Source organism: Schistocerca americana, chromosome 2, assembly GCF_021461395.2.
Source record: "Schistocerca americana isolate TAMUIC-IGC-003095 chromosome 2, iqSchAmer2.1, whole genome shotgun sequence".
NCBI classification, from domain to species: Eukaryota; Metazoa; Arthropoda; class Insecta; order Orthoptera; family Acrididae; genus Schistocerca; species Schistocerca americana.
In genome coordinates, this window is record NC_060120.1 from 33,630,794 (window position 1) to 33,656,283 (window position 25,490).

The 25,490-nt window shown below is 38.7% G+C and overlaps 1 protein-coding gene across 1 annotated transcript in view; it reads left to right on the forward strand.

Annotated features, from left to right (window-relative positions):
- The window catches only part of LOC124594929 (E3 ubiquitin-protein ligase SMURF1), a 171,964-nt gene that overhangs the window by 90,958 nt on the left and 55,516 nt on the right, over window positions 1-25,490 (forward strand). The window contains exons 8-9 of the mRNA XM_047133427.1: window positions 6,504-6,744; window positions 14,877-15,330. Coding sequence (XP_046989383.1) covers window positions 6,504-6,744; window positions 14,877-15,330 — 695 coding nt within the window. The remainder of the gene's footprint in view (window positions 1-6,503; window positions 6,745-14,876; window positions 15,331-25,490) is intronic.

Here is a 25,490-nt window from a genome sequence, read left to right on the forward strand (position 1 = left end):
CTTTGCATTTTAAATAGTGGACAGCTGGCGCTGAAAATTACTAAAGGATTTCCTCCTGTCTTCACCTGAGAAATAAAAATATAATTTGCATCGAATAATGTACCATATTTTTGTTCACGTCCCCCTTCAGAGAGAAGTGGTGACTGTCTTCACCTTAATATATATATATATATATAATGGAAGGAAACATTCCACGTGGGAAAAATTATATATAAAAACAAAGATGAGGTGACTTACCGAACAAAAGCGCTGGCAGGTCGATAGACACACAAACAAACACAAACACACACACACAAAATTCAAGCTTTCGCAACAAACTGTTGCCTCATCAGGAAAGAGGGAAGGAGAGGGGAAGACAAAAGGAAGTGGGTTTTAAGGGAGAGGGTAAGGAGTCATTCCAATCCCGGGAGCGGAAAGACTTACCTTAGGGGGAAAAAAGGACAGGTATACACTCGCACACACGCACATATCCATCCACACATACAGACACAAGCAGACATATTTAAATATGTCTGCTTGTGTCTGTATGTGTGGATGGATATGTGCGTGTGTGCGAGTGTATACCTGTCCTTTTTTCCCCCTAAGGTAAGTCTTTCCGCTCCCTGGATTGGAATGACTCCTTACCCTCTCCCTTAAAACCCACTTCCTTTTGTCTTCCCCTCTCCTTCCCTCTTTCCTGATGAGGCAACAGTTTGTTGCGAAAGCTTGAATTTTGTGTGTGTGTGTTTGTGTTTGTTTGTGTGTCTATCGACCTGCCAGTGCTTTTGTTCGGTAAGTCACCTCATCTTTGTTTATATATATATATATATATATATATATATATATATATATATATATATAATGGAAGGAAACGTTCCACGTGGGAAAAATTATATATAAAAACAAAGATGAGGTGACTTACCGAACAAAAGCGCTGGCAGGTCGATAGACACACAAACATACACACAAAACTCAAGCTTTCGCAACAAACTGCTGCCTCAGGAAAGAGGGAAGGAGAGGGGAAGACGAAAGGAAGTGGGTTTTAAGGGAGAGGGTAAGGAGTCATTCCAATCCCGGGAGCGGAAAGACTTACCTTAGGGGGAAAAAAGGACAGGTATACACTCACACACACGCACATATCCATCCACACATACAGACACAAGCAGACATATATATATATATATATATATATATATATATATATATATATATATATATATATATATATATATATATATAGAGGGAAGCATTCCACGTGGGAAAAATTTACCAAAAAACAAAGATGATGTGACTAACCGAACGAAAGCGCTGGCAGGTCGAAAGACACACAAACATACAAACAAAATTCAAGCTTTCGCAACAAACTGTTGCCTCATCAGGAAAGAGGGAAGGAGAGGGAAAGACGAAAGGATGTAGGTTTGGTAAGTCACATCATCTTTGTTTTTAGGTATATTTTTCCCATGTGGAATGTTTCCCTCTATTAATTCATATCATTAATTTGAACCCAACAATTACGTTTGTTATTGTCACTGTTGCATTTCGAAATCTTTTCTGTCGTCTCTGTCGTCTTATTTTCTGTTTTTGTTTTTGCCAGTATTTCACTTTGTATTCACCTTCTCCTTTTTACCGTAATCTACTATACAATTTTATCCCGCCTATATATACTCAATAATACGTCACCCACTTCCAAACCATAACCAAAAAATTTTTTTTTCCACTTTCAACACTACTGCTGCTATAAAATCCACCGTTTCTAGTCCACAAACAGTTCCTTTCACCTATTAAACAACCATTTCGTCTAGTTCTGATAACTTTCGCTTTATTTCCATTTCCGTTTTTCCTACATCACTGATAATTTTTAGCCGCTTCCCACAGGTTTTAACGTCATTATTTCTTCGCCAGACAATTGTTAGCCTCATTTTCATAATCTGCCACCACAAAACCTCTCTTTTTAATACATTTACACGCTGTTTTTTCGAAATTTTCCCGAATCTCTCCATCCTTTAATGTGTTTTGGCGGCAACACAACCACCTAACCTTTGTGCACATCGTTGTCTACCAACCCAAGTTCACCACAGGATCAACATAGCCCAGCTTTATCCAACACTTTTTCGCCTTTTTTTCACAACAGATCTCCAGTTACTTTCTCCAGTTATTTTCATTTCCATTTCAATCTCATGTTACACTTTCCATCTTCTAATACCATGTCACCCTCACAACACCCCCTCAACGACCAGGCCTTTACAAATGTCTGCTTGTGTCTGTGTATGTGCGGATGGATATGAGTGTGTGTGCGAGTGTATACCTGTCCTTTTTTCCCACTAAGGTAAGTCTTTCCGCTCCCGGGATTGGAATGACTCCTTACCCTCTCCCTTAAAACCCACTTCCTTTCGTCTTTCCCTCTCCTTCCCTCTTTCCTGAGGAGGCAACAGTTTGTTGCGAAAGCTTGAATTTTGTGTGTATGTTTGTGTTTGTTTGTGTGTCTATCGACGTGCCAGCGCTTTCGTTTGGTAAGTCACATCTTTGTTTTTAGGTATATTTTTCCCATGTGGAATTATATATATATATAAACAAAGATAAGGTGACTTACCGAACGAAAGGTCGATAGACACACAAACATACACACAAAATTCAAGCTTTCGCAACAAACTGTTGCCTCATCAGGAAAGAGGGAAGGAGAGGGGAAGACGAAAGGAAGTGGGTTTTAAGGGAGAGGGTAAGGAGTCATTCCAATCCCGGGAGCGGAAAGACTTACCTTAGGGAAAAAAAAGATGGGTATACACTCACACACACACACACACACACACACACACACACACACACACACACACACATATCCATCCACACATATACAGACACAAGCAGACATAATTAAAGACAAAGAGTTTGGGCAGAGATGTCAGTCGAGGCGGAAGTGCAGAGGCAAAGATGATGTTGAATGACAGGTGAGGTGTGAGTGGCGGCAACTTGAAATTAGCGGAGATTGAGGCCTGGTGGGTAACGGGAAGAGAGGATATATTGAAGAGCAAGTTTCCATCTCCGGAGTTGGGATAGGTTGGTGTTGGTGGGAAGTATCCAGATAACCCGGACGGTGTAACACTGTGCCAAGATGTGCTGGCCGTGCACGAAGGCATGTTTAGCCACAGGGTGATCCTCATTACCAACAAACACTGTCTGCCTGTGTCCATTCATGCAAATGGACAGTTTGTTGCTGGTCATTCCCTCATAGAATGCATCACAGTGTAGGCAGGTCATTTGGTAAATCACGTGGGTGCTTTCACATGTGGCTCTGCCTTTGATCGTGTACACCTTCCGGGTTACAGGACTGGAGTAGGTGGTAGTAGGAGGGTGCATGGGACAGGTTTTACACCGGGGGCGGTTACAAGGATAGGAGCCAGAGGGTAGGGAAGGTGGTTTGGGGATTTCATAGGGATGAACTAACAGGTTACGAAGGTTAGGTGGACGGCGGAAAGACACTCTTGGTGGAGTGGGGAGGATTTCATGAAGGATGGATCTCATTTCAGGGCAGGATTTGAGGAAGTCGTATCCCTGCTGGAGAGCCACATTCAGAGTCTGATCCAGTCCTGGAAAGTATCCTGTCACAAGTGGGGCACTTTTGTGTTTCTTCTGTGGGAGGTTCTGGGTTTGAGAGGATGAGGAAGTGGCTCTGGTTATTTGCTTCTGTACCAGGTCGGGAGGGTAGTTGCGGGATGCGAAAGCTGTTGTCAGGTTGTTGGTGTAATGGTTCAGGGATTCCGGACTGGAGCAGATTCGTTTGCCATGAAGACCTAGGCTGTAGGGAAGGGACCGTTTGATGTGGAATGGGTGGCAGCTGTCATAATGGAGGTACTGTTGCTTGTTGGTGGGTTTGATGTGGACGGACGTGTGAAGCTGGCCATTGGACAGGTGGAGGTCAACATCAAGGAAAGTGGCATGGGATTTGTAGTAGGACCAGGTGAATCTGATGGAACCAAAGGAGTTGAGGTTGGAGAGGAAAATCTGGAGTTCTTCTTCACTGTGATTCCAGATCATGAAGATGTCATCAATAAATCTGTACCAAACTTTGGGTTGGCAGGCTTGGGTAACCAAGAAGGCTTCCTCTAAGCGACCCTTGAATAGGTTGGCGTATGAGGGGGCCATCCTGGTACCCATGGCTGTTCCCTTTAATTGTTGGTATGTCTGGCCTTCAAAAGTGAAGAAGTTGTGGGTCAGAATGAAGCTGGCTAAGGTAATGAGGAAAGAGGTTTTAGGTAGGGTGGCAGGTGATTGGCGTGAAAGGAAGTGCTCCATCGCAGCGAGGCCCTGGACGTGCGGGATATTTGTGTATAAGGAAGTGGCATCAATGGTTACAAGGATGGTTTCTGGGGGTAACGGATTGGGTAAGGATTCCAGGCGTTCGAGAAAGTGGTTGGTGTCTTTGATGAAGGATTGGAGACTGCATGTAATGGGTTGAAGGTGTTGATCTACGTAGGCAGAGATACGTTCTGTGGGGGCTTGGTAACCAGCTACGATGGGCCGGCCGGGATGATTGGGTTTGTGAATTTTAGGAAGAAGGTAGAAGGTAGGGGTGCAGGGTGTCGGTGGGGTCAGGAGGTTGATGGAGTAGTCAGGTGAAAGGTTTTGTAGGGGGCCTAAGGTTCTGAGGATTCCTTGAAGCTCCGCCTGGACATCAGGAATGGGATTACCTTGGCAAACTTTGTATGTGGTGTTGTCTGAAAGCTGACGCAGTCCCTCAGCCACATACTCCTGACGATCAAGTACCACGGTCGTGGAACCCTTGTCCGCCGGAATAATGACGATGGACCGGTCAGCCTTCAGATCACGGATAGCCTGGGCTTCAGCAGTGGTGATGTTGGGAGTAGGATTAAGGTTTTTTGAGAAGGATTGAGAGGCAAGGCTGGAAGTCAGAAATTCCTGGAAGGTTTGGAGAGGGTGATTTTGAGCAAGAGGAGGTGGGTCCCCCTGTGACAGAGGACGGAACTGTTTCAGGCAGGGTTCAATTTGGATAGTGTCTTGGGGAGTTGGATCATTAGGAGTAGGATTAGGATCATTTTTCTTCGTGGCAAAGTGATACTTCCAGCAGAGAGTACGAGTGTAGGACAGTAAATCTTTGACGAGGGCTGTTTAGTTGAATCTGTGAGTGGGGCTGAAGGTGAGGCCTTTGAATAGGACAGAGGTTTCGGGCTGGGAGAGAGGTTTGGAGGAAAGGTTAACTACTGAATTAGGGTGTTGTGGTTCCGGATTGTGTTGATTGGAATTTTGAGGTTTTGGAGGGAGTGGAGCTGGAAGTGGGGGATTGAGTAGATGGGAGAGACTGGGTTTGTGTGCAATGAGAGGAGGTTGAGGTTTGCTGGAAAGGTTGTGAAGGGTGAGTGAGTTGCCTTTCCGGAGGTGGGAAACCAGGAGATTGGATAGTTTTTTGAGGTGAAGGGTGGCATGCTGTTCTAATTTGTGGTTGGCCTGTAGGAGGATGCTCTGAACAGCCGGTGTGGATGTGGGAGAGGAAAGATTGAGGACTTTTATTAAGTTTCCATTGCAACGTTTTTGAATTTCATGCTTATATCTGAAACATCACAATAACTATGACTTTAATGAAATGATGGTCATTTCACCTTGAAGCTGATATATAAAGCTACAAGTAATGAAGTAATGTGTGTGTGGGTGGAGGGGGTGGAGGGGGGGGGGGGAGGGGGGGGGGGGGCTGGGCTATGCTCCCCAAGCATAAAAGTTGTTTGTCCTGTTGAGCACTTGGATAGCCTCATAAAATGAAACACCTGGGCATCCAGTATGCTACACATCACTCTGCTGACACAGAACACTTTGTGTTCTGCAGTATGGCAACAAATCAGCACTATTGGTTTCTCATTGCAACACTGTAATATGTTACTGCTATGTGGAAAGGCCAATGAAGCCTTAGCTGGTATTAAATATGTTCTCTGTGATAGCAAATGTATGTGAGAAACATTACTGAACTACCAATAATATTAGGTTCTGAAAAGGAACCTACTTAGCAGGGTAGGAGACTGCATGCAAGTGTTATACATACAAACGAGAAACATTAACTTAGCCTCTCATTTGTGTTCTGTGCTGCTTAATAGCATCACTAGAAAAATAAGCAATGAAACAAATATATTGATCAAAATTTGGAATAACTTCATTTTTTAAAAAGTTACTTCACCACAGTGAAGAATGATATTTAAACTATTGTTATACCAAGTGTATGAACCATATACCACTTTGCTCTTTCTTATTAACACCAACTTCTGCTACACAGTGATACTTATTGATTGTATAAATTTTATATTGCTTTTATCAGTAATGTTTTAATATTTATTTTGGAGTGATTTGGTATTTGCATAATTTTGGACATGAAACATAATCATTATCTTGAGTCTAAATTTGATGTATTAAATAAAGAATGTATATCCTGTGATGCAACTAAATTACTGCTTTAGAAATAGAACATGTACTTTCATTGCAGCGAGGTGGCAACTTGGTTAAAAACTAATTACATTAATTTTCAGAATTACGAACAACGCAGCAAGGGCAGGTGTATTTCTACCATGTTCCATCTGGAATAAGTACATGGCATGACCCACGCATTCCACGAGACCTGACTGTAAGCTCAGATCTCGGTCCTTTACCACCAGGATGGGAAATGAGGCAAACTAGTTCTGGACGTATTTATTTTGTAGATCACAATAACCGCACCACTCAGTTCACTGATCCACGGCTGTCTGGTGCAGTAATCTCAAATCTCATTAAGTAAGTTTTTCTGCAGTGGTGATCTTGATTATTGTTTTTGATGCTGCAACTCTCCAGTTATTAATGAAACATTTGATTCTCTTGTTATTCTTGGTTCAGTTTGATCATGTTCCCTCTTATGTTTGTGTCAGGTAAACTGTGTAAATCAAATGAGAGATCTTTATAAACTCACAGTCAGAATGGGAGCTTATATATTCATGTTGAGAAATAGTGGTAGCTTGTAATATAGCTCAAAATGTCCTGTTGTTTCCTTAAATCATTCCATATAAATGCCATCATAGTCTATTTGAGGATGCTGAACTAGTGTGCTATGTCAAATGACCTCTGTACAAAGAGGGCATGAAATGATTGAAAAGAAAGAGGCAAACTTTAAAGAAATTGATTTCAGAAATAGTGTGGCATGAAATGAAATATTTCAGCATAATGCTGTGGAAACACTAATTATCTGTTAAACGTTACCTGAAACTTCCCAAATTAATCAAAGACTGGGTTAGGATAATTGTTTTCTTTTCCTTCTCCTAAAGGCAGTTGTTCATTGTTCTGTTTTCTGTAATTTCTACTCGTTACTTTCATTTTTTAACAATTCAGTTTTATGCAGACTCTTAATTTTTTGGTACTGTCAGTAGTGCATATAAAACAAGTGCCCTGTTGCTCTCATACTAAATGTGCATACGAATTAAATGCATGGAAAAGTTAAAGAATTTACTGTATTGTGCACAAACACACAATTTTAATATGTATGTGGGACAGATTAATTGGGATTAAATATTGGAAATAACGTACGTGTGTGTGTGTGTGTGTGTGTGTGTGTGTGTGTGTGTGTGTGTGTGTGTGTGTGTGTTGGGGGGGGGTGCGTGCGTGCGCGCGCATGTCTGTGTTTACGTTCTTTGTCTACTGTGCCTACTTTCGTGGCAGTATCAAACTATTTATGTTCAAACATGAAAGTGAACGCCACCCACACCCTCACCCACACCCACACATTACCGGTCACTCTTGTGGTGTGTGCACACAACAGAATTCTGCTGACAGCACTTAGTATTGGATGGTAACTGTTACAGTGATTTTGTGCTTCTCCTCAACTGACTGGTTTGCCAGGAACTTCATCTGTGAAGTTTCAGACATCACCTAACAAGTGCAGAAATTCCCGATGTAGGCTTCTTCTAATGAAATGACAGACTTCTGTGTTCAGGCGACAACATTAATTTCTTAGCTTTGAAAGGCAGATATGTTTTAAACAGGAAACTATGAAACGCAGAAACTGGAATATGTTTCAACCTAGAAGTAACTGCTAGGGGAAAGTTGTTGTTAAAATTTTATTTTGGTAAGTAATAGAGAACAGGACAGCTGACAATACAAAGAGGAATGTGACAGAAATTGTAAGAGTGAGCAGGAAAGTGATAGGGAAAGTATCACAAATAGAACAATATACATGAAACTGAGGAAGACTATACTGTAATTTGACATTGTATGAATGAACTGCTGGTTAGGCAAACACACATAATCTTGTCACTGAAAACATAAGCCTAATAGATTGATGGAGTAGAATGAGGAGGAGAAGGTTCTTAAATTATGAAACCTGAATGAAAATTACACAAGTTATCAAAATTATAGCCTTCTTCTCACATAACACGTGAATAAGAAATGTAATGAAGTAGTGTAATAACATGCAACTGGGACAAAAGAAACTTGGAACATTTGCAAATCTCAGATAAGTCAAAATATCTGAATGAAAGTAAGGCCTGCTATTCCAGTAGAACAACAGTTTTGGTAATTCAGGTAGTTATTCATATAAAGGCTTACATAACCTGAACGTAACACAAGTACTCACAGGAATCAGTTTTATAAAAAGTTTGAAATGTTTGCTTTTAAACTCAAAATATTTATAATAGTATTGTTGCAGTTTCAGAGTATGATACATGAAGAAAACAAGAAATATGTGCAAAATACAGTGAGACAAAATTTAAATTATTCAGAAAATAATTGGAATTTACTGTAACTACCAGTAATATGCAGTGGAAAGAAAAAGTAACTTCCGATCACGGCTTTTATTTAAGAACAGAACAGTTATTATTTTACTTTACAGTTTAGTCAAGAGTTACTCTTCTGTTAAATTTACTGACACCAGTCCCTTATTACATTAAAAGATATTGCAATTTACCTTCAAAATTAGAGATAGATAGAAAGAGAGAGAGAGAGAGAGAGAGAGAGAGAGAGAGAGAGAGAAGGAAAGTGTAAGAATATACCTTCACCGCATGTGTAATCAAAATTCTTTGTTTTAGTGAATTTTTCTCTCCACTTTCTTTCAAAGTTTGGCTGATCCTCACTTTGAGGTGTAGGTGTAGATGGTGAAATATTCTGCGAGGCATAATTATCTGAACCACTGGGGTTTGTTTCACTATCTGCCTGCGTGAAAAGGCTTTGTCACAATTGTTAACATTTTCGTCATCTTCATTTTCAATGCCAGTTATTTATGAAGTATCAGTGGGAATATTCTCATACAAAACCTCTTCAATTTCTGCATCAGTCAAAGGGCGAAAACAACCATCAGTATTATGATTTTTGTCCATGTGTGTGAGAAGAAGTTAGACGAACAACATGTGAGAGGTTACGTCATGCAGCTACAATAAAGTGCTCTCACAGCTTGGCGGTACTTGTAAGTCCACTTTATATTTTCCATTGTATGTCATTTGTTTATAGTGTAATGCTCCAAACTAGTGTAAAAAAGAGACAAAAGTTCTTACAATGGAAAATCCGACAGAAATTTCAATAGCTTGCACACAAAGATAGACAACAGTATGGAAACAAACATGTGAAATCTTCTGTTTTCACTGTAGCTACAAGGAGTTTAAAGCTTTGTTGCCAGAGAGGTGTAGCTATTGCATAGTAACAGCTTTGAAACAGTAGAGTGGAGGTACAGGAAAGTAACAACAGGCTCTCAGCACACAAAACTGAACTGTGAGAAACTTATGTGACTAAAAACTTACTGGTAGCTTTACGTGCCATCGGGCAACAAAGAGTTAAAACAGGGTTTATGGTTTGAAGGCAAATGGAATAATCACACGAATGACGTGATTTGTCTTTATGCTGATCTTAACAAAATACAGAAGGCCATTATATGAAAAATTTCAATGCTTAAACTTTACCTGTATATTCTCATCTTGTACATGCAGTTGAATCCACAGAATATTCAATCCTGTGAAAATGCTAAGTGTTTAAGATGATAAATGTGCTACTTCTGAATGATCATAGCTGTAAACCTGAATACACTTCATATCACATCGTTGTGACAATTAACTGAAGTAAATTAAAGATATTTATTAATGATTGCGATCTGTGGCCTTTCAATTTAAGCAATTGATTAATTTTTCATTCAGCTTGGTAAGTAGACTGGAACGTGTTGGCTTTTTAAGGTTTAGTCTTCCTGAATAATTAAGTATTGTAAGAACACACTAATTGTATACTTTATTTTGAAAATGGTCATATTAGATCTTTGAGTAGCAACAATGTGAAAAATATAAAATTTAAAATTATTCATATAATTAACCTTTATCGTCACAATACATGAATACAAGAAGAAATTGACAGAAAGAAATCAATTGCGTGTTTTAAGGACGTGGTTGCACTTAAGAATGTAGTGTGAAATTTTTCAAAAATTAATCTTTATCATCATAGCAATCAGCCAAATACAGAAAGAAACTGGCAAAAAATAAACAATCAATTGATTTAAAGAGGTAAGTTCATTTTGGAACCACTAGGACATATAGTTTTCAACCACCCATCATTTCATATGATATATTTTAAAGCAAATTTGCATTTTCTGAGACAAACTCTGACATCTTGAATCCTCCATAAACTCATATACCCAAAACAAATTATAGTCCTAAATAACAAGCAAAAGTGGGGTTACAACTTAATAAAATTTGAATCACAATTACATTCTGTCCCATTGGTTTCATTTCGGTAATACTCAGAAAACAGTAGTAAAAACTGAAATTTACATTACAATAATTTAGATATATTTACTTTCATTGTCGAGATTAGATTAACTTTCATTCCAATTGATCCGTAGTGAGGAGGTCCTCCAGGATGTAGAACATGTCAGAAAAACAACAATACATGACAAATATTTGCAACTGAAACAAATAAGCTAATGTACCTTCCACAGGTCCCAAGTGGAATTTTTAATGAACACTATATGAAAGAATCATTTTACAAACACTCATTTACTAAGATCGCATTAATACACTGAATTTAAAATAAAAAAGTTTTTTTATATAAGGTAATAAACATATAATAGAACTACTACAATACATGTATGAACACATTACTGCACTGAAGTGGTGCAGAAGTTAGATGGTGCACTAAATTTGTAGAAGTACCTCATTGTACCACTAGAAGTCTCTGTCTTGCAGTAGCATTGGTAATATCATGCAAAAGTCACTAGTGCCCACTGGGGCTCAAAGGTTTAATATGTAAATAATTTAGGAGTAAAGGAGACCACTTGCAGAATAGCAGAAGGATTGACTCACCATCAACAGGCACACACAAGAAACAAAGAAACTCTAATTGTTCAAAGGATTTTTCCAAAAGCAGCATGTTTTCTTCTTTTGTATTTGTCTGTTGATGACTCAATGTGTGAGTGGTCTCCTTTACCCCTAAATTATGTATGTTCTGCAGGAAGTTTCCCTACTATAATCATATTAATATGTAGAATATTAGTAGTAACTGTGACATTTCTGATAAGACAGATTTAATATTATGAAAATTGTTTCATGAAGTACCAGTTTTATTGTTCACCATGATGTGTGGAAGTACATCTTAAATGAAATGGGAGTAACAGATAAATCTGTAGACTGTGCAACATGAAAGAGTGGGTGAGGTAATGGACTTACATGTAGGAGTAATGAGATTTGACCATCTTTGTTTAGATGTTATGTGCAATGCTAAATTGCATGAAGTAACTGTCTGTATTCTTCATTCAAGGCCACATCTTGATTCTTGTCTGCCTGTTGTGGATGTGTTAAAAAGAGAGAATTGGACCTTTAACAAGCTGATTTAGTCATCTTATCTGCAAGCTAGTCTTTTCTACAGAGCTGTACCTGTGCTCACACATACTCCAAACATATTTAGATGTGGAGCCACACAGATACCGCTGTGCTGTGGATGTTTTGAGACCTAAAACACTATTTCTAACTCATTTATGTAGTATCTCATTAGAGGTTGGCTATTTCATTGGAGAATTTGTGGATGTTTATTGTTGGAGTCTCCTGTTGATATTTTTTAATCCTATTTATGTTTCAGTACTGACATCAGGACATTGTTCTATCTTTGTTATCATGCTCTTCACAGAGTACATTTCACTTTTAAGCGATTTGCAAAGAGGAAAAAATTGTTATAGAAATGACAGTAAGATTGATTTTTTGGTGTAAAAAAAATTGTGGTGACTCTTTTACAGAATTTCAAGATAGGAGTTGTGAATTGTATACCTTACCACATACAACACTCCACTATTTGTCCTACAGCAAATGTACGGGAACGAGGGGGGGGGGGGGGGGGGGGGGAGAGAATCGTAAAGCTTTAACTAACCACCCCAATAAAAAATGTTGTGTAATTAATTTTTGTACATACATGTGTACAGTTGTGTTAAGTATTGAAATCCCTGTGCCACAATTCCACAGCATCCTGCTAGAGGAGCCGAAAGACGATTTTACGGGCTATTGATAAAGTGGAATAATGTGTTGTAATTCATTTTCTGCACTGGAGGGGGATCAATGCCACAATAATCCAGGCTGTCAGTGAAGTTGTACAGCAACAATGCGCCATTGCATTAGACAGTGGTTAGGTGTCCCTAACACTTCCAGTGTGGTTGAACAAGTCTGAGTGACGAAGGATGAAATGAGAGATCATTCTTCTGTAAATAAATGAGGATCATGAGAGAAGTGCTCAAAAACTGGCATTCACACCTGATGTGATAGAGGAAGTGAATATAAGTCGTCGGTTAGTTTGTAATGTCTTGCATAAATTGTTGAATGTGAGAAACATTGTTACCTGTTGGGGCTCTGTGACTGCTCACACCCACACATAAAGCACATCAAACTGAGACAGAAACGGAAATGTTGTTGCTGTGTCAGACCAAGCCAGGTGACTTCTTCCACCTGCCTAATCACGCTGCGAACGTTAGGTGTATCACTATGTAGCAGCAAGCAGTGGAAATATGTAGATGCACCATAGCTGTAAAAGATGAAGACAAGCCATCACTGTGCAAGGCGATGTCGAGTCTTATTTGGGTGTGTCATGGTGTGGTCATAACAAATTATGCAAATTGTCACAGTGGCATGCTACAGAAATCTCCTCATGAAGTTATGAGAGGCTGTCGGTATCAAAAGTCGAGGTAAGCAGTCTAAGGACGTGTTTGTCCTTCACAACATTGCCCCAGTTCATTCTGCCAGGACACAGTGACACATGCTGCTTCTGTGGGCTACAAATCACATACAACTTGGCTTTGAAAGCGGCCTTTGATTGAGTTATTGTGCTAATACGCAAACAGGAGAGGTTGAACACATCATATTTTAGAGCATTTATTTTGAAAACCAAGTAACATTATGAACATTTAAGGGTTACCTAGTTGTACAAGCCACCTTATCTTTGATGCAAATGAACTTATTTGAAATTTGAAAGTCTTTAAGTTTCTAAATAGGATTACGGAAGTTTTGCTATTGTCACACTTTACAATGTGCAGATAATAAATGTGTACCCCCTGTAATGAAGTACTCGAACTGCTGCAGTCTATGGAAAAATTGTATGTGCAGCTACATAAAATGTCTCATTCAACAAAAACGAAGTGGAAAAAGATTTTACTGAGGATCACATCATCACTGTGACAGTGATATTGCTGACATTGTATAATTTGCACTCAATAAAACCGTACCCTGTGATTAGTGATACAAAAACTGTATGTGTACTATTAACACACTCAATAACTTCCCGAGTCAGTAAAGCAAGAAATATGTGCAGAATGAGCTGTGTTGTGATTAGGTAGCAGGGAACAGTGAACAACTGAAATTGAGGGACACATCATTTTTTGCCATTGAAAAATCATGCTAAAAATTGCTAATAAATGTCTATTTCTTAAAGAAAAAGCAGCTTTAACATCTGTGCAGTTTTGCTACGGTATTATTCAATTAACAGAGTGGTTCAGTGTAAAAAAAATGAGTCTTAATGTATTTTACATTCACTGTTCATTTTGTGTTGTCAGTGACAAAATTCAGTTGAAAAGAGTGGTCACTATAGTGTTCAGAAATATTTTGTATGCCGTAAGGTTGGTCACACTATTAACTCAACTCCTGATAGCAGCCCTAAGACAAGTCAGTGCCTATAGTATAGTCGTCATTAATGACGTAGCGCACTAGATGGCATGCAGCAAGCGCATCTGTAACAGTCGAAGGTTTAAGATCGTGAATGACTGTTTGCAGGATGCTAAATCCTAACAGACAAGAGGTAAGTTATTGTACAGGCCTCCTATCCCTTAACTTGAATAAATATTAAGTGCCTCACTTCTGCCTAGATGAAAAAAACATGACATTTTATTAAAGAATGAATTGTTAAAGTTCCAGAATGAAATTTTCACTCTGCAGCAGAGTGTGTGTTGATATGAAACTTCCTGGCAGATTAAAACTCTGTGCCGGACTGAGACTCTAACTTTGGATCTTTGCCTTTCACGGGCAATTGCTTTACCAACTGAGCTACCCAAGCATGACTCTCGTCATGTAGGAGACAAGGTACTGTCGGAAGTAAAGCTGTGAGGACGGAGCGTGACTTGTGCGTGGGTAGCTCAGTTGGTAGAGCACTTGCCCGCGAAGGGCAAAGGTCCCGAGTTATTGTCTCGGTCTGGCACACAGTTTTAATTTGCCAGGAAGTTTCAGTTTCAAAATTGTTTTTTTTCAGTCTGTAATGTTCCAGACTGTGAAAAGTCACTGGTAATATGTGATATACAAATTATCTATAAGAATTCACATTTTCTGTTGCCATACATGTAAGGGGTTTCCACATTTACTTTTAAGAAATTTATTTTATCAGATGCACAATGCTTTCACCATTTATTGAAAAGTGTTGATATATTGTTTGTTTATTAGGAAACAAAGCTCAAGCACTTCACCAACCCATGGCGCAACAAGCAGCTCAAATTCCAATTCGAGCAGTGGACGGGTAGATCCCGTGGGGAGGGAAGATTCACCTTCTGGGTCATCTCGCCAGCCTTCTCTGTCCCCTACAAGCAGTGGAAGTAGCACAACAATGAACAGTGAAGCAAGAACTTCGGGAGAAGGAAGTAGCAATAGTGCAACGGAACCTGCTGCCGGTACTGATGGAAGTGCAAATAATAGTGATAATAGAAATTCAGCTTCAGTGTGTGTGTCACTAAATGTACGAAGTGGAGAACTGCCAAGGGAACTGTTGGACAGTGAATTGTTGCCAAAGTACAAACGAGATTTGGTTACGAAGCACAAATCTTTAAGAACTGAACTGCAAGCACTTCAACCACAAAGTGGTCACTGCCGTTTAGAGGTGTCACGGACAGAAATATTTGAGGTAAGGTGTCATGTAGTGTGTTACAAAATATGTACTTTGCCTGTATTTGTAATCTTACACTACCCTTCCTTCCTTCTGGCAAAGTGAGCCTTAACCTTTATACAGATTGGAACATTGTCTTGTCACTGAAAATCAGACTTGATGTTAAATTACAACTGTTCCTTCTGTAGATTACAGTAATACTTTTCAAGTATTTGCTAGATGAATTTCTTGCATTTACTAGTCAAACTCGTGGCAAAATATACAAAAGAGCTTTATGTCTTCTATAAATCATACCCACTAAGGGTCCTACTAATGAACCTTACTCGAGAATTGAGTGAATGAGGATGTTTTAAGATACATTTTTGTAGGATTCTTCCAATTAACCTCAATTTCTTCTGCCTTTCCTACAATCTGTTTTTTTTTTTCCCCACTCTTTTACTCGAGACACGTACACGTAGATATTCTGTGGTTGTGACTATTTCTTTTAATTGCTCACTGATTGTGCAATCATACAATAATTGATCTTTCTGCACATTTATGTGTTCCATTGATCAGTAGCATGGAAAAACCGTTATGACATGGAACGTGTCAAATGCACAAGAAATGCGCACAGGAAACAAGTTTTTTTAAATTAATTAATTTATTTATTGATTTTTACATTATAGTGTTGTACCTAAATATTTCTATTATCTATCCCATTCCCTTAAATAGCACAAAATGCATATATTATATCTCCAGATTTATTTACTCATATTCAAGAATTCATCTATGGTATAGGAGGAGTTGTCAAGGAGGTATGATTTCAATTTGTAGCTTTATAGCAGCATATTTTATTTACACAATCAAATGCTTTGGATAAGTCACAGAATGTTTTTACCGTTGACGTTTTACTATTTAAAGACTCTATTATGTGGACAGTGAAATTGTATATAGCTGTCTCAGTGGAACAGCATTTCCGAAATCCGAACTGTGATTTACTAAGTATCCCATTACTGTTGAGATGGCTAACCACTCCTGAGTACATTCCTTTCTCAAAGATTTTTGAAAATGCCGTAAGCAAGGATACTGGCTAGTAAGTAGTGACATCTGTGGTTTCCCGCTTTTTGTAGAGAGGTCTGACAATGGCATATTTTAACCTGTCTGGGAAAATACCCTGAGTCAGTGATGCATTGCATATTTGAGTCAAAACATCAGCTGTAATTGCTCCACATTGTTTTAATAACTTGTTAGAGATGTCATCTACTCCAACAGAATATTTATTTTTCAAAGATTTAATGATTTTCCTTATTTCACAAGAGGTTGTTAGATGAAACTTAATCTGACTAAAATTTTTCAAAACTGACTCTTCCATGTACTACCTGGATTTTTCTTTTGAACTATTCTCACCAATTTTTTCTCCTACACTTAATAAGTGATTGTTAAGTACATTGGCTACATGTGTACTGTTGGTTAAGATGGTCTCATTCTCTTTAACAGTAATACTACCTACCCCAGTGGTTACTTTTCCTGTCTCCCTTCTTACAACATTCCATATTGATTTGATTTTATTGTTGGAGTTGTTAATTTCTTCTCTAACTTACATCTTTCTTGATTTCCTTATAACTTTTCTCAGTATGTTACAATAATTTTTATAGTGTAAAACTACTTCTGGATCTTTACTAGTTCTTGCTGTCTCATACAGCTTTCTTTTTGAAGACACTTTAATACCTGTAGTAATCCAAGGTTTCTTTGAAAAGTTCGTGGTGTTTCATTTTGTAATTTTCTTTGGAAAACAATGTTCAAAAAGGGATATAAATTTATGAAGAAATGTGCTGCATTTATCATTAGCATTTGACTCATTATATACATCTTCCAAGTTTACATTTTCTCTGAAGTGATCTATAGATACCGGGTTGAGCACCCTCACATTAAGTAAAATGGTTTCCGAAGTGTACACCCTGTTAAGTTTAGTAAGTTAATCAGTTGTGCATCATGGTCAGATAATCCATTTACCACAGGGAAAGCATGTGTTTGTTCTACATCCTCTTGCTGTACAGATACATTATCTATTAGAGTAGCCGCCCGGTGTGGCCGAGTGGTTCTAGGTGCTACAATCTGGAACCACGCAACCTCTACGGTCGCAGGTTCGAATCCTGCCTCGGGCATGGATGTGTGTGATGTCCTTAGGTTAGTTCGGTTTAAGTAGTTCTAAGTTCTAGGGGACTGATGACCTGAGAAGTTAAGTCCCATAGTGCTCAGAGCCATTTGAACTATCTATTAGAGTACTACTATCCTGAGCTATACATGTAGGGAAATTGATCACGTGTAGGGAAATTGAGGCTCAACTGCCAATGTCTGTACAAAGTGTTGGTCTGTTGCATTTCTTTCATCATTATGCTACAGTTTTGTAGCATTGATATGTTTCCATATACAGCAGCATCAGTAGCAAACATCTTGATAGTGCTTTTGTCATTGTCTACCAGGCTTTACAGGATGGTCAGAAATGGTCTCAGAAACTTGTAAGGGTGCTGCAGGGTAGGTTGTGTGAGAAATAATTGTTAGAAAAAATTCAATACATTGCACCATTTTCAAGTTAATTAGCATTGAAGTTAGCCAATTCGGCCATTGCACATGCAAATTTAAGTGGCTCACCAAATACAATTAATGTCAGTCGTTCTCATAGCGTAGATGACAGCACACAATACTGCTCAGGCTTAGGCTCAAGTTTGATCCTCGCTGTTGTCCCATGTCCAGATTTTTTAATTGCTCTCTTCTTCAGTTTTAGGAAACCAAACGAAGAACGCACTTGGCAACAGCATCTCTGGTGGGGGAGTTAAATTTGCACATGCAGTGGCCTGTTTGGCTAACTTCAATGCTAATTAACTCAGAAATGCCACAACATGTCAAATTTTTTCCTAAACAGTTATTTCTCAGCACAAGCTATCCTGTGGCGGTGGCGATGACGACAACAACACAAAACTGTACTGAATAGCTCCTAGGATTGACGGAACACAGTGAATCAACCTGAGTGCAGCAGTCTCATGGATGAATAGAATGAATTGAGTTTAATAATATCTCTGTTTACAGGAAGCATTTCCAAATGGATCATAAAACAGTGTTTGAGGGCAGTGTGGAGGGTAAAAATCATAGGGGGAGACCAAGAGATAGCAAGCAGATTCAGAAGGATGTAGGTTGCAATAGTTACTTGGTGATGAAGAAGCAGCTTGCACAGGATAGAGTAGCATGGAGAGCTGCATCAAAACAGTCTCTGGACTGAAGCTACCACCACAACAACAACAACATAAAACATATTTATTTTCCTGCAACAAGTTGTCAGCAATGCAGTCCCATAGTTAGGCATGTCTGGCCCGACAAACCTTTTTGGAAACAGGTTTGACATGCGCCTTTCCCAAACCACTTCAAATGCTTTATTGCTCAAGCAACTTTCAGCAAACTGTTGCTACAGTGGCCAACACAGAAGTGTGCAAGTGTTCCATCAAATCCAGTGGTCTTTAGTCTATTGAAAAATTGTAGTTGATTTTCCAGTTTAGTCACTCCTCTCTGTCATTTCGACATTTGTGTGGTTGCTGGATAGAGAAACAACAATAAGACTTTCCAAATGGAAACAATTTTAAAGACCAAATTCAGTATTTTGCCTTCGTTTGTCCTCTGTTTCACTACTGTCATGATCACTGAGACATTGTATAGATGTCTGTGATCTATTTATTAATTGTAAGTAAGACTTTGACTTTATATCTGTGATGAAGTTGTTATTGGTTTTGTAGCAACGGTGTGACATGGGTGTTGAACCGTGGCAGATATTTCCACCCCTCACAACTATGCTGTAATTATGTCTTAAGGTGTCTTTTACAATGTTTCTGAATTGGATGTTGAATGTTTCTTGTCCCACTTGCTAACCAGACATTTTTCTTACATTTCTTAGCTATTCTATTGACACTATAGCAGCCTTATGGTTACAGGTTCTCTCCTTTGTGTTAACTAATCAAAAAGTTTGTCTGTCAGTATGGTATTTAAGATGTTATCCTCATAGGTTGGCTATATAACTAACTGTTAAAGTTAATTTTCAGAAAATAAATATATAATAATCTCACGTGAATTCCTGTTCTTGGCACTTGTTCTGATCACATGAGTCTCCTAATTTATAGCTGACTACTTTAATTCTATTCATATTATGATACCATGATCAGGACATTCATGTGCATATTTTCTCTGAAGTATTCCATCACTACAGCTCCTCTAGGCTGGTGTTTAAAAACACTCACTGACTTTGTTTAACCCACTTTCACTTCGTTTATTTTGCATTTGGATTAGTAATAACTTCAGTAATATTATTAAGTTCTTTGGTAGCAGTAAAATTTTCCACTATGACAACCAGCCCATAACTGTGACATGTATTCCAACTGAAATTTAAGATTTCACTGCTATTCATGTTTGGTTTCGGCCTGCTTTTGGTTCCTAGTACAATGTGGTCATTATTGCTATTAGTAAGTAAAACTATCTCAAAAGGCTGACTTGGCAAGAATGATGAATGTAATACAGAGTGTTTATAAATGAATATTAGGGTTTTAACACTTTATAATATTTATTATATTAAACTTACAGTTATAAATGATGTGTCAAATGAAAGAGCAACTCAAACAGTTTTACCAAGAACCTTACAAATGTTCAATGTGAGCACCATTTGTCACACGGCACACATAAAGTCTATAGCCTAGTTCTTCCCAAACATTGATAACTGTGTCTTCAGTGATTGTAGCAACAGCAGCTTCAATCCGGTTTCTTAATTCAGTGCGGTCTGCTGGTAGCGGAGGTACGTACACACGATCCTTGATGAAGCCCCACAGGAAAAAATCGCATGCTGTTAGGTTGGGCGAACGTAGAGGCCATGCAAAACAAGCCCTATCATTGGGCCCCTTACGGCCTATCCAGCGCTTGGGTACAGTGAAGTTCAACCAATCGCGTACTTCACAATGTCAGTGAGGTTCTTGGTAAAACTGTTTGAGCTGCTCTTTCATTTGACATATCATTTATAACAATAAGTTTAATGTAATAAATATTATAAAGCGTTAAAACCCCGATATTCATTTATAAACACCCAGTCCATATCTATATTCATAATAATTTTCTTTGATTATATCTACCACAAAAAATTATAAGGAGAAATACTTTTATCAGAATGCATAATTACATAACTGAATAAGAGTGAAATTATGTTCTGAAGAACAGTCGAATTCCTGTCGCAAAATTTTACTACTGATAGTTGTAAGTTAATTACCTCTTCCTTAGCTCTTGTACATAACTTATTTTGAAATTATGTGGAACAATGTGTGTACTTGTGTTGCCAAAGATGTAGGGATTAGCAATCTTGCTGTCGCTACAGGGACAGTGTTCACCAAAGACAACAAAAAGATTTTCCAGGAAGTTAGGAGAGTATTTTTGTGCAGTAGTGTTGCTAGCCACTAACTAACTTAATAGATAATCTATGGACATTTAGTTGTAGTCCAACAAATGCAGAACTGCTATGGTTAATGCTTGAACACATCATACTGTTTTTTTCAGATAACTACACATGAAATAACATAGTAATGCAGCAGCTATTCAAAATAGTTTAATGATGCCATTTGGAAAATATTTCAAAAGTAGAGATTTTTACATTCTTGCTACAAAAAGAGACGGTAGTGGGATTGATAGACAAAAACTTAATGTCAACTTGTGCAGCCGGAAAGGGTGCTTTGCTTAAAACCTTCAATAATTTTCGCAATTAGGTCCTGTTAAAAGATATATTAGGAAATCATAGGATGCTTTGGACAATGAATGAATTGAAATTTTCAGTCTGGTATTTTGTGGATTAGTCTGATATTGAAACTGAGGACAAAAACTTGAAATACTGCATTTAGAAACGCATTCATGCTGGGGATGCTGCTGTTCCAGTGTGTGGCACCACACACACTCACAAATGATAGACAGTGAAATGAGCATACAGGCTACTAAGGGTGGATACGCCCTGTGACAATTGGGAAATCCAGAATTTTTCATTGTTTTAGTTTTAAGTCAAATTTCCGTAATTTTGAGTGGTAAGAACTGATACTCTAACAAATAATTTGACTGCTGCAGAATAATACCGAAACAATAAAACATAAATGAAAGAATGGCACCAAATAAAACTTTAGTTGTAAGTAAAATGTGCTGGTTACAACGGCAAAACACTGTGCACATGTAGGCATGTGCAGACAGCAAAATGGGTCAAAGGCTTTAGGATGAAGACTATGCAATACATTGTAGAAACAAACTGCATTCAATGAGTGTGATGTTACAACTGTTTGTTTCTAATAGGTCATGGGAAAATATTGTGAATGATGGTATGAGAAGTGTTACTTCCAAAGTAAATTTTCATTTATGCAAGATGAAATATGTTACATGTGAGAATGTGTGATGATTTTCTTCTCTTTCCTTCTCATCCCATATGGTAAGTCTTCCCTGACCTGTGGTTCTGGGTGACTTTCTTGATATCTACCCATTTCCCTAGACCTCTCCAGTCCTTTTCCTTCACCCTTCTTCTGTCCCTTTCAACCCTTCTACCTGAAGAAGGAGCCACTGTCTCCAAAAACTTACCAATTACAACTGTCTTTTACGTATATGTTCAGCCGCCACTTGGTGAGTAGATTTTTTATCTATCCGATCTTCAAGGTAGTTATGTAATTGTGTTGTTGGCTTGGAGTGCTGGGAAGCTCTACACCAGTGTATAAAACCTTTGCTATTCGAAGGACTATTTGATTTACAGCTCAGAGAGAAATTATATTATCAATTAACACGGAAAAAAATGTACTTTCACCCCGAGTAGAGTGCATTTTCACCTAGAAAAAACTGTATTTTTAACTGGGAAAAACCAGGATGCCCCCCCCCCTCCCCCCTCCTTCTTGTCTGCGTATACACCCTGTACTAAAACTACTCGTAATGAATGAGGCTTTAGCCCTTCACAGAATTCCTGTTATAATGAACATTAATTAAGCTGCAGAATTAGTCACTTCACATGTTCACATACATTGCAAATCTCTAACGAAGCAAAAGGTCTTACACAAGAGCATAGCAATTCCTGTTTACAGATAGGATCAAAGACGAGATTCATTAAATCACAGGCCTTTAACTTAATGTCATTCTATTGAAAGTCCCTAGAGCATATTTAATCTTGAACATTATGATACTGTCTGAGGAAAAGAAGTTCTTCATAAAGGAAGAGCATCTGTTCAGAAAAAAACCATCAATTTGAAACAATAGTTTTCTTTATTCACATAGGATAATGCTGCCTAAGAAGCAGTTATGAGAGCAGGGTCGTCAACGAGAAGTAACTCTTCACCCTGAAAGCATGTTTACGAAGATCACAGATGAGTTCAGATTGAGTTGAACTGCATGTCTCAGTGGAGAGTGCTTATATAATCAGGGTTGCCACATGTTCTGAAAATGAGGGAATATCAGGGCATTTCAAACACATTGGGGAAATTTGAAAAAACACTGGAAAAATCTTGTTTTTGTATCAGTAGATGAAATGGTTTCTGTACTGAGGTGTCGTGCGTCATCGGTAGCTGGGTGCAGCTGAGTACGTGCGCTGCTTCTCTACTCCCCTGTTTACTACTGCTTTTCCCCTTCCCAGCACTCCCCTTAGTTTGCAGTCAGTGCTGCCACCGCTAGCCTAGCAGCTGCCGACGAGAGGCAAGGAGGCGTGAGGAGCGGTTTGTTTGGATCACATTTCAGTGGTTGTTGACACAGCGGCTGAAGGCAACGGTCAGATGTGCACGAGCTATGTCTGAGTGATTGTGTGAATGTGTGTGCGCTCTCGTTTTCTGCCGAGGGCTGTGGCCGAAAATTTTGTTGTGAGAGTGTGATCGTCTTCTCTACATGCCTGTCTGCAGCTGAGCCATCATCTTTATGGTGAGTTGCTACCTATCCTCATTAATATTGATTTTCAGAATATTTGTGCAAGTTATCTGTTGCGTGGATTGATCACCATGGTCTCATTTCATCAACATGGTGTCTGTGACAAGTGAATGGCTGGTCACATGAGTGGATTTCTGTGAAGGGCCAAATCCGCAGGTGATTTCGCAGGTATCTCTAACGAATCGGGCTCGCCAATCTGAAGCCCTTCGGTTCCCACCTGCCCGTCGGATCTAGTCTTACCGATCTGCCCACAGACCAGGTCTGTCTGTGTGTGGTGTAATGCAGCGGATTTTCATGGTTTATCCATCGACCCAGGACTGTGGTATTCCTTGGCAGGCCAAAGGCCATGGGCGATAGATTTCAGTAATTAAGACTCTCTCACTACGAGCATGTTGTACAGTGCGGCATTTTATAGACATTATGTTTGTTCTAGTACTTTTTGGTACTTTAAAAGTAGTTTATATGTTAGAAAGTATGGACGATAAGAAGAAGAAAATTGTCAGTAGCTGGCAGTTTGTACACTGTGCACTCATATATTTCTCGGAAGAAAAATCATGCAGTACCTGTAAAGTAATAGATATAACACAGTGGGTAATAATCAGCAATAACAAACATAGTAGAACCAACATTTTATTGGCAGTCACCTACAGTGTTGGTTTACACAATTCTTCCCCACCTTATGCACTGCTTTCAAGAGACCTACTTTTTTCTGAGGTTATTTCTGAAATCAGTGAAGGTATTTTAAATCCTTCTTGCAACTCCAAGTAAGTGCATATCTTTGTCCCCAAATGCGTTTTTTTTTTTTACAAAATAACATCAGTGGTCTTAATGAAGCACATATACCATTTTGCTTGCTTTTTGCATCTAAAAACAGTTCATTACAAAAGATGTTGATGTTACTACTTTAGATTTTTGCTCACATCAGAAAACGCAATCTGCTTGAAAGTTTTTTTAGGTATTTCCTCGTTGCACTATTGTTTCTTGTTCCATAGCTGGTGGAAAGACAGATTGTCAACCTACTTATCCTTGAAATCTCAAAATTTACCAGGGAAAAATGATAAAACCTGTCTGGGAATCAGGGAAATATCAGTGAATATCCCTTAAGAAATTATTCAGGTAGTGAAGAGAGACGAAAATTTAATAGTCAGTGAAGGAAACGTAGTAGGTGAATATGGATTGGGGCTAAGAAATGAAAGAGAAAGCCGCCTGGTAGAATTTTGAACAGAGCATAACTTAATCATAGCTAACACTTGGTTCAAGAATCATGAAAGAAGGTTGCATACATGGAAGAACCTTGGAGATACTAGAAGGTTTCAGATAGATTATATAATGGTAAGACAGAGATTTAGGAACCAGATTTTAAATTGTAAGACATTTCCAGGGGCAGATGTGGTCTCTGACCACAATCTATCGGTTATGAACTGTAGATTAAAACTGAAGAAACTGCAAAAAGATGGGAATTTAAGGAGATGGGACCTGGACAAACTGAAAGAACCAGAGGTTTTACAGAGTTTCAGGGAAAGCATAAGGGAACAATTGACAGGAATGGGGGAAAGAAATACAGTAGAAGAAGAATGGGTAGCTTTGAGGAATGAAATAGTAAAGGCAGCAGAGGATCAAGTAGGTGAAAAGATGAGGGCTAGTAGAAATCCTTGGGTAACAGAAGAAATACTGAATTCAATTGATGAAAGGAGAAAATACAAAAATGCAGTAAGTGAAGCAGGCAAAAAGGAATACAAACGTCTCAAAAATGAGATCGACAGGAAGTGCAAAATGGCTAAGCAGGGATGGCTAGAGGACAAATGTAAGGATGTAGAGGCTTATCTTACTAGGGGTAAGATAGATACTGCCTAAAGGAAAATTAAAGAGACCTTTGGAGAAAAGAGAACCACTTGCATGAATATCAAGAGCTCAGATGGAAACCCAGTTCTAAGCAAAGAAGGGAAAGCAGAAAGGTGGAAGGAGTATATAGAGGGCCTATACAGAGGCGATGTTCTTGAGGACAATATTATGGAAATGGAAGAGAAGGTAGATGAATATGAAATGGGAGATATGATACTGCGTGAAGAGTTTGACAGAGCACTGAAAGATCTAAGTCGAAACAAGGCCCCGGGAGTAGACGACATTCCATTAGAACTACTTACAGTCTTGGGAGAGCTTGTCCTGACAAAACTCTACCATCTGGTGAGCAAGATGTATGAGACATCCCAAGGAAAGCAGGTGTTGACAGATGTGAAAATTACCGA